This window comes from Lolium rigidum, chromosome 5 (genome assembly GCF_022539505.1).
Source record: "Lolium rigidum isolate FL_2022 chromosome 5, APGP_CSIRO_Lrig_0.1, whole genome shotgun sequence".
NCBI lineage: Eukaryota > Viridiplantae > Streptophyta > Magnoliopsida > Poales > Poaceae > Lolium > Lolium rigidum.
The window spans coordinates 209,803,679-209,814,084 of NC_061512.1; the positions used below are offsets into that span (position 1 = coordinate 209,803,679).

Sequence of the window (10,406 nt, forward strand, 5' to 3'; positions counted from 1 at the left end):
CCATTATGCCTTGCTAGTGTAAAACAAGAAACAAAAAGATGCAATTGCAGGATCCAAAGGAAATAGCTTCGAGCACTCACACACCAGCAACAGTGCTAGGAAATAGCTTAGTAGTCGGAGGATGTGAATACCTTTTACCTTACCTCCCCGGCAACGGTGCCAGAAAAGTGCTTGATGTCTACGGGTGCTTCTATTCTTGTAGACAAGTGTTGGGCCTCCAAGAGCGAGAGGTTTGTAGAACAGCAAGCAAGTTTCCCTTAAGTGGATCACCCAAGGTTTATCGAACTCGGGAGGAAGAGGTCAAAGATATCCCTCTCAAGCAACCCCGCAACCACAAAGCAAGAAGTCTCTTGTGTCCCCAACACACCTAATACACTTGTCGATGTATAGGTGCACTAGTTCGGCGAAGAGATAGTGAGATGCAAGTAATATGGATGAGTATGAGTGGTAATAGCAATCTGAATAAAATATGGCAGCGAGTAAACATGCAACAAAAACGATGAACAAGCGGAGATTCGATGCTTGGAAGCAAGGCCTAGGGATCCTCGCTTTCACTAGTGGACACTCTCAACAATGATCACATAATAGGACTACTCTACACCCTCTTGTTGGATGATGAACACCACTAATTGTGTAGGATTACACGAACCCTCAATGCCGGAGTTAACAAGCTCCACAATATTCGATATTCATATTTAAATAACCTTAGAGTGCAAGATAGATCAACACAATTACACCGAGTACTAACATAGCATGCACACTGTTACCATCACACTATGAAAGGAGGAATAAATTGCATCAATACCATCATAGTAATAGTTAACTTCATAATCTACAAGAGATCACAATCATAGCATATACCAAGTACTTCATGATGCACATACTGTCAACATTACATCATGGAGGAGGAATAGACTACTTTAATAACATCACTAGAGTAGCACATAGATGATATTCAACTAGATCACATAGAGAGAGAGATGAACCACATAGCTACAAGTGGAGCCCTCAGCCCCGGGGTGAATTACTCCCTCCTCATCATGGAGACAGCGATGGCGGTGAAGATGGCGGTGGAGACGGCGGTGGAGATGACTCCAGGGGCAATTCCCTGTCCCGACAGGGTGCCGGAACAGAGACTTCTGTCCCCCGAATTGGAGTTTCGCGATGGCGGCGGCTCTGGATGGTTTTCTCTGGTTTCGTCGAACGGGGGCGAGGATTTAGGTCAGGGACAACTAAATAGGCGAAGAGGCGGAGTCGGAGGAGCCACAGGGGACCCACACACTAGGGGGGGGGGGCCCCTTGGCCGCGCCGCCCTGTGGGGTGGGGCCCCCCTGGCTCCCCTCTAGCCTTTCTCCGGTGCTCTGGAAGCTTCCGGGAATTTTAAGATCTTCGGTGTTGATTTCGTCCGATTCCGAGAATATTTCCTTACTAGGATTTCTGAAACCAAAAACAGCAGTAAAACGACAGAACGGCCCTTCGGCATCTCGTCAATAGGTTAGTTCCGGAAAACGCATAAATATGACTTAAAGTATGCATAAAACATGTAGATATCATCAATAATGTGGCATGGAACGTAAGAAATTATCGATACGTCGGAGACGTATCACCCGCCAACGCTCCTGCTTGAATTCGGGTATGACCCCGGAGGCGACGTACGGGATGAGAGACTCGCGCGTGACCTTGGACTTGCCCCAACCTCTGGCTGCCATGGTTGCGCTTGGAGCTCTCAGCAGGGAGCAGATGAGAAGAAGAGGGGGGAAGAATGCGGCGGAGTGATAAGCCCTAACCCCCGGACTCGACCTTTTATACCACCACACTCGCTCAAGATAAGCAGCAGATCAGTCCGTTGATTCACTGCGAAATCGTCGCCCCGTGATTGACGGTCGAGATTAACGACGGATCCGGCGGAACGGGCGTTAAGCTAGCCGTTAACGGTCACATCAGGCCCAACGGTCAACAGCATGCAAACGGCTCGCGCCTCGGTCAACGTGAAATCTAGCCGTTGGCTCCTCCACGTGTCCGCACACTGGACCTACGACTGTCGGGGGGAAGACCCCGGGTAGGGCAATGGACGCGGAGCAGCCGGCTGACCACCGGCCGGCTCGCGGCAAAGGCCGGCCGAGGAGCAGCCGGCTGGAGCCGTGGCCGGCTGGTCCGGAAGTCGGCCGGCTCTAGGTCCTAGTCGGCTCGGCTGCGGCCACCAATGCTGTAGCTGGGCCGGCTTCTACAAGCCATATCCGACTGGGGGTTTGTACCTCAGACCGACTCGAGGCTGGTGAGTCTTGCACTAGAAGGAACCGGGTAGGTGGTCCGGGTTCGTAAGTCCTCGCTGACTTCATCTCCCGTAAAGCGCGGGGCACTGTGGAGCAATAGTGCCACGCGCCGGACAGGCCATCATGGCGTACGTCGATCTGTACTGGCTACAATGCTTGATGGCGACAGGGACACTTCCTCTCCATACCGCTGACTTCGGCAGCCGGATGGGACAGGCCATGAGGCCTCAACGGCTCCTGACGTCAGTGCCTCGGGAAGGAGCGGAAGCCGGAGCCGGCCAAGCCGGCCAGTAGACTATAGGGTCTTTTATGTAAAGTGCCGGTGCCTATATAAGCCGTACTACCCCCTCTCGTGCAGGGGATCGATCACTCTTGCTCCATTTCCACCCTTAGCGCTGCCCTGTGAGAGAGATCATCATCTCCCTTAGCCTCCCAGGAGCAGCCGGACACAGCTCTAGGAGCATCATTGTATTGTGTGATCACCTTATACACTCATAGCAGGAGTAGAGGTGTTACCTCCATCGGAGGGCCTCGAACCTGGGTACGTCGCCGTGTCGCTCGTCCCCATACCCGCATCCGGATACCGCCGTGAGATCACCTAGGAACCACCTTCGTTAGCCACCCTATGGCATATGCCGTGACGATACCACGACATTTGGCGCCCACCGTGGGGCCTTCAGCATCCTCGGCCGGTGTCTTCATCCGGACGGGCCTCACCATCACCACCGGCGAGCGAGTCGCTTCAGGCTTGATCTGGAGATTCGGCTCCCTCGACTGCGTCAGCGACAACGCTGGCTGCTTCGCCGACCGGCCCTTCCCTGTCGGCGGCCGCATCATCTCCTTCGGCGGCCACGACGTCTACGTCGCCACCGTCGCACCGCCGCGCTACCCGCGGCAGGTGCTGCGCTGCGCAAGCCCTCCTCCGCGAGCCGGCTCCTGCAGCGCTCCCGCCAGCCCCGCCGTCGTGCAAGTCATGATGGCTGGCGAGGAGCCCCCCGTCAAGTCCACGCGCATCCGCGGCCCCAACCTGGAGCGCAATGTCGACCCCAACGCATCCGGCTCGGGCCCAAAGGCGCCCCCGCCACCATCCCGGCTGGACGAAGTCCGGGCGAAGCTGAGCTCTCCGCTCACCGCAGGCGGCGACGCCACCACCGTCGAGGCGGACCTGGAGGCGCATCGCCAGCTCCTCCTCCAGCAGGTTGACGAGCTGGCTACCGCCAAGCGCCAACTGGCCATCACCCAGCGCGAGTACGACCACGCCCATGGCTTCACGCCAGGCGGCAACAACCCCAGCCGAGTCGGCATGATCCGCCGGCGAGGAGGCGGCCTAGGCGCCGAGATCGAGCGCGACGGCGCGGAAGCGCCGGCTCCATCAATGGAGCTACCCGTCTACAACACCCCCGACAAGAACATCCTCGCAGCCGAAGCCGCTGCGAAGGAGCTGGCCCTCCTCGAAGGAGAAGAGCTACGCCGCCAGACGCAGCCGCGTAGGCTGACTCCGTGCCGGGCTGCAGCTGAGCAGACCAAGGACCCCAGGTATGGTGCTCCCGAAGCTCCCCACGTCCGCGCTGCTGCAGGCAACAGCAAGGGCCCCCACAGGGACACGGCCGAGTCCACCTCGCCCGCGCCAAGCCGGCGCAAGGACTCTCGCGCCACGCACGCAGGTTCAAGCCGGACAAGCCGGCTGGACAGCGGCCATAGCGGCCGCAGCCGGCCACCACCAAGCCAGAACCAGGAGCATGACTCCGAGCAGGCGGCGCCAAGCGCCAGACACGAGGCCGGCTCCGCGAGCGAGCCGGCACTCGCCAGCCGGCACGTTCCCGGCTGGGCCCCCGCATCGAGCCCGCCGATGCCAGAGACCGCCTCGATCGGCTGGTCGAATCCCGCATCGCGGAAGAAGAAGCGCCGGCTTGCCCCAAGTGCTTCGGGCCCTGCATCGCCAACGAGCCCATGCTCGACGGTTTCCAGCTCCCCCCCGACACGCCCAAGTACGACGGCACCGCCAAGCCGGAGGACTGGCTGCAGGACTACTCCACCACAGTCGGCATCTCCAGAGGCAACAAGCGCTGGGCGGTGCGATACTCCCCCTGATGCTGGTCGGCTCCGCCCGCACCTGGCTCAACAACACCGCCGGCCCGGCAGCATCAACGGCTGGCTTGATTTCGAGGAGGCCTTTATCGGCAACTTCCACCGGCACCTACCGCCGGCCGCGTCGCCCCGAGCAGCTAGAGATGTGCAAGCGGGGCCGGACGAGACGGATCGCGCGTACCCGACGCGCCGGTGCGAGATGCGCAACTCTGCGAGGGCGTGCACGAGATCCGGGCCATCGACTTCTTCATGGGCGGCTGCCGGCCCAACACCATGCTGTGGCACAAGCTGCGCCGCAGCGATCCCAAGTCCATGGCCTCCCTCATGGCCATTGCCGACAAGTACGCGCTGGCTGAAGAAGCCGGCAAGGCGACGGCTGAGCCAACACCGGCTCCCTCCAGGCGGGACCACCACAAGTCGGCTGAGCACAAGCCGGCAGACGGCGCCTCTCATGGCAGCCGGCGGGACAACTACCGCGGCAAGCGTCACAGCGACCAGCCGGACCGCCGGTGCGGCTCCGCCCATGTGGCAGCCGTGTCGGACAACGCGGCGGGCGGCGGCCGCCGCGAAGCAAGACCGGCAATGGAAGCCGAAGTACACCTTCGAGCAGATGCTCGACTCGCCGTGCAAGTACCACAGCGGCAAGAACCCCTCCAACCACACCACCCGCGACTGCCACTTCATGAAGCGGCTGACAAGCGGTGAACCTCTCCCGCCTCCACCCCCGCCCCCTCCAGCCGGCGGGCCGGGTGGCCAAGCCGGCGCAGAGAATGCCAACCTCGAGCACCACGAGGCTAACCAAGTGCACCATGGCCGATATCTGGCCGAAGATGCTACCTACATCATCTTCACCTCCGAGCCCGAGGACGGGACGAGCCGGCGAGCCGTTCCCTCGAGGTCAACGCGGTCATACCGCCGGTCCCCCAGTACCTAAACTGGTCAGAGCAGGCCATCACCTTTGATCGCCTCGACACACCGGCTGTCCTGCCGAAGCCGGGCAGCTACGCCATGGTCCTCGACCCCACCATTGGCACGACCCAGCGCAGCGTGCGCTTCTCGCGCGTCCTCATCGACGGCGGCAGCAGCATCAACATCCTCTACCGCGACACCGCCCGCAAGCTAGGCATCCAAGAAGCCGAGCTGCGTCCTACCCCCACCGTCTTCCATGGCATCGTGCCGGGCCACTGCTGCCAGCCGATCGGCCGGATCACGCTGGAGGTGATGTTCGGGAAGCCAGATCACTTCCGCACCGAGAAGATTGAGTTCGAGGTGGTGGACCTCGTCAGTCCCTACCACGCGCTCCTGGGCAGGCCGGCCCTGACCAAGTTCATGGCGGTGCCCCACTATGGGTACCTGAAGATGAAGCTGCACGGCCCTAAAGGGGTCATCACCATAGCCGGCGACTACCGCCGCTCCATGGGCTGCGCCACGCGAGCTCCAAGATGGCCCGGACGGCGGTCATCGCCACCGAGAAGCAGCTCATCCACGACGCCGTCGCCCTCGCCAAAGCCGCGCGGACGGACATGCCGGCTGGAGGCAACCCGGCTGGGACGACTCACTTCCAGCCGGCCGACAACACCAAGAAGATCCTGCTGGACCCGGCGCAGCCGGACAAGTACGTCACCATCGGTGCCGGCTTGAGCAAGAAATAGGAAAGCGAGCTCACCGGCCTTCCTCCGTGAGAATCGGGACATCTTCGCATGGACTCCAAGAGACATGCCGGGTGTGCCGAGGGAGTTGGCTGAGCACCACCTCCACGTCCGGCCTGAAGCCAAGCCGGTGAAGCAGCCTCTCAGGCGCTTCGCCGAAGAAAGAAGGAAGGCCATCGGTGAAGAAATCGCCGGCTGCTAGCAGCCGGCTGCATCATGGAAGTGCTGCACCCGGACTGGTTGGCGAACCCGGTCCTGGTTTTGAAGAAGAACGGCTCCTGGCGCATGTGTATCGACTACACCAGCCTGAACAAGGCGTGCCCGAAGGATCCCTTCCCCCTGCCGCGCATAGATCAAGTCATAGACTCGACTGCCGGCTGTGAACTGTTGTCTTTCCTAGATGCCTATTCAGGCTACCACCAGATTCCTTTGAATCCGGATGATCAACTAAAGACTTCGTTCATTACCCTGTATGGGGCTTATTGCTACACGACTATGCCGTTCGGCTTGAAAAATGCAGGCGCCACCTACCAAAGGTGCATGCAAAAATGCTTGCAGGATCAAATCGGCAGAAACGTTCACGCATATGTGGATGATGTCATTGTAAAGACCAATGAGACGACTACCCTCCTTGATGACCTGAGAGAAACCTTCACCAATCTGAGAAGATTCTGGATGAAGCTCTACCCGGCCAAGTGCACATTCGGCGTGCCGTCTGGCCAGCTCCTTGGCTACCTTGTCTCTCAGCGAGGGATCGAAGCCAACCCGGAGAAGATCAGTGCCCTCGAGAAGATGGAACTGCCGCAGTGCCTCAAGGACGTCCAGAAGTTCACTGGCTGCCTGGCCTCCTTGAGCCGCTTCGTCAGCCGGCTGGGGGAGAAGGCACTGCCCTTGTACCAATTGCTGAAGAAGTCGAACAAGTTCATCTGGTCACCGCAGGCGGATGAAGCCTTCCGTGACTTAAAGTGCGTGCTCTCAACCGCGCCAATCCTCGCAACGCCGGCTTCAATGGAGTCGATGCTGTTGTACATCGCAGCCACCAATCGGGTGGTTAGCGTCGTCCTGGTGGTGGAGCGCAAAGAAGCCGGCAGGGAGCAGCTGGTTCAGCACCCAGTCTACTACCTCAGCGAAGTGCTCTCCCAGTTGAAGCAAAACTTCCCCCACCACCAGAAGGTCACCTACGGCGTGTACATGGCGGCCAAGAAGCTCAAGCACTACTTCCAAGAGCACCCCATCAAGGTGGTTGCCACAGCGCCCCTGGCGGAAATCATCGGTAGCAAGGACGCCAACGGCCGGGTTGCCAAGTGGGCTCTGGAGCTAGCCGCCCACACCATCCTCTACGAGGCACGCACGGCCATCAAGTCGCAGATCCTCGCGGACTTCTTCGTCGACTGGGCCGAGATGCAATACCTGCCGCCTGTGCCGGATTCCACACATTGGAAGCTGCACTTTGACGGCTCGAAGATGTGCAACGGCTTGGGAGCCGGCATCGTCATCACCTCTCCCAAGGGAGACCGGCTGGACTACGTCCTGCAGATTCACTTCGCCGCATCCAACAATGTGGCGGAGTATGAAGCGCTCATTCATGGGTTGAAGCTGGCCAAGGAGATCGGCGTGCGTCGCATACTTTGCTTCGGCGACTCCGACTTGGTTATACGACAAGCATCCGGCGGCCGGGACGCAAAGGACGCCAACATGGCCTCGTACCGCTTCCAAGTCCAGCAGCTATCCGGCTTCTTCGACGGCTGCGAATTCCACCATGTGCCACGAGCAAACAACGAGGCGGCTGACGCCTTGTCCAAAATTGGCTCAACCCGGCAAGCCATTCCGCCGGGTGTCGCCTTGGCGGTTCTCAAGAAGCCGTCCATCACACCGTCACCGGACTCGGATTCAATATTCGTGCCGGCTGACCCGGGGGCTGCTCAGCCGAACCCGGGGGCCTCATCGCCCAAGTCGGGGGCTTCAAAGCCAAATCCGCCGGCTACCATGCCGAACCCGGGGACTTCTCAGTCCAACCCGGGGGCTTCATCGCCAAACTCGGGGGCTAGCAAGCCGAACCCGCCGGCTAGCAAGCCGAACCCGGCGACCACGCGGTCGAATCCGGAAGCTCCCACGCAGGAGGCCCTGTTGGTCAGCGTATTCGAGATAAGATGCGTACCTTCATGGGCACAAGAATTCCTCTCCTACCTCACCGACGGTGTGCTGCCTGATGATAGTGTCCAGGCCAGGCAGAATGAGAGAAGGGCCAAGGCCTATACAATCATCAACCACCAGCTGTACAAACGCAGCGTAAGTGGGGTGTTCCAGCGGTGCGTCGAGCCGGCTGAAGGGATTGAACTCCTACGGGAAATCCATCAAGGAGAGTGCGGACATCACGCCTCATCCAGAGCCATAGTGGCCAAAGCTTTCCAGCACGGCTTTTACTGGCCGACTGCGCTCAGAGACGCAGAAGAGCTGGTGAAAAAGTGCAACGGCTGCCAGCGCTTCGCAAAGAAGAGGCACCTGCCGGCTTCCGCCTTGAAAACCATCCCCATCACATGGCCGTTTGCCGTATGGGGCTTGGACATGGTGGGCCCGTTCAGAACGGCGCGAGGCGGCATGACACATCTCTTGGTGATGATTGATAAATTCACCAAGTGGATCGAAGCCAAGCCAATCAAGAAGCTGGATGGCTCCACAGCCGTCACATTCCTCAAGGAAATCATCGTGAGATACGGCTACCCCCACAGCATCATCACCGACAACGGCATCAACTTCTCCCAAGGCATCTTCTCTCGTTATTGCGGAGAAATGGGGATCCGGATGGCCCTATCTTCTGTGGCGCACCCGGAGTCTAACGGACAAGTGGAGAAGGCTAACGGCCTGGTCCTAGCCGGCATCCGGCCCCGGCTGGTGGAGCCGCTCGAGCGAGCAGCCGGCTGCTGGATTGAAGAGCTGCCCAACGTGCTGTGGAGCCTGCGAACAACTATGAACCGCTCAGTCGGCTTCACACCATTCTTCCTCGTATACGGGGCCGAAGCCGTCCTGCCGACTGATATCGAGCACGACGCGCCAAGGATCAAGCTCTACACAGAAGCTGAAGCCAAAGAAGCTCGCGAAGATGGAGTCGACTTGGTCGAAGAGGCCCGGCTGCTGGCCGCGTCCAGATCTACCATTTACCAGCAGAGCCTCCGACGCTATCACAGCCGGAAGGTCCAGCCCTTAGCATTCCGAGAAGGAGACCTAGTGCTCCGGCTGATCCAGCGGACAGCCGGATAGCATAAGCTTGTCATCCCCATGGGAGGGTCCCTTCATCCTGAGCAAGGCAGTAGGCAATGATTCCTACTATCTCATAGATGCCCAAGAGGCTAGAGAAAACAAGCCGGACAAGGCTGACGAGGAGACTAAACGTCCCTGGAATGTCAACTTGCTCCGCCCATTTTACACTTGAGAGCAGGAATGTATGTATCCCTTGTACTCCTTTTGTAAGCTATGAAAAAGCATGCGCCAAGAGCGCCGTTTCCGACAAGTTTTTCGCATACTCTACGTTGTTTCGCCAGTTGGCTTACATCCTCTCACGTGGCCGGCTAAGGAACGTGATCCGATTTCCGACAGCCGGCTTCCGATCCAGCTACAGACCGCAACCCGGTTGTCCGGCTGGCGGGAGTAAGGCCTAGGGAGCTGGCACGCGAAAGACGACTAAGGGAAAGAGTGAAAGTGAATTGACTTATAACTTTTCATAAAAGTGCCGGATTGCCGAACTCGGCTCGTTCGACTGAAATACTGTCGGCCTCACCCAGCGGCCCGCTCTTGATCCGGCGACGGATCGCAAGCCGGACGTACGATCGGCAGGAGCAAAGCCAAAGAGTGGGCCGGATGGGAAAAAGCGAACAAGCCGAAAGAAAGCAAGCCGGCACACAAATGATTAACAAACGCATTAAAAGTGTGACATAATAAAAGGATAATAATATTCATACATATGCACCCGGCATTCCGGGGATTTAACGAATTGTCTTTCAAAAGTAACACCTAAGGACAGGTACATCTAAGCGCCGGCTGGATTAGGACCAGCCGGAGGAGCGTCAGCGGAGCCGGCTGCCGGGTCATCCTTAGGCACGTCTTCCGCCTCCTCGTCTTCCATCTCCTCGTCCTCGTCCTCAGACGGCGGGTTCGGGTCCGGGATGAAGAGGCCCTTGTCGACGAAGTCGGCGATGGCGCAGGCACGGGCGAGCCGGGCTGTCTTGATCTCAGCCGGGAGAGCATCCTCCACGCCGGCTCGCCGGTACTCGAGCTGCCCAAGGTCCACCTCGCTGTACCAGGAGAGCACGAAGGACAGTGCCATGTCGGCTCCAGCGCGCGTGGCAGACTCCTTCCAGTCGAGGAAGCGATCCGGCGCCCGCTCCAGCCAGGCGATGAG

The 10,406-nt window shown here is 59.2% G+C and overlaps 1 protein-coding gene across 1 annotated transcript; it reads left to right on the forward strand.

Annotated features, from left to right (window-relative positions):
- Positions 1-3,648: 3,648 nt before the first annotated feature.
- Positions 3,649-8,569, forward strand: LOC124657017 (serine/arginine repetitive matrix protein 2-like; the record flags this gene model as incomplete). The annotated part of the gene is made up of 2 exons (XM_047195648.1): positions 3,649-4,089; positions 7,811-8,569. Coding segments are annotated over exons 1-2 (1,200 nt in total), but the record flags the coding sequence as incomplete, so codon positions are not given.
- Between the last annotated feature and the right edge of the window lie 1,837 nt (positions 8,570-10,406).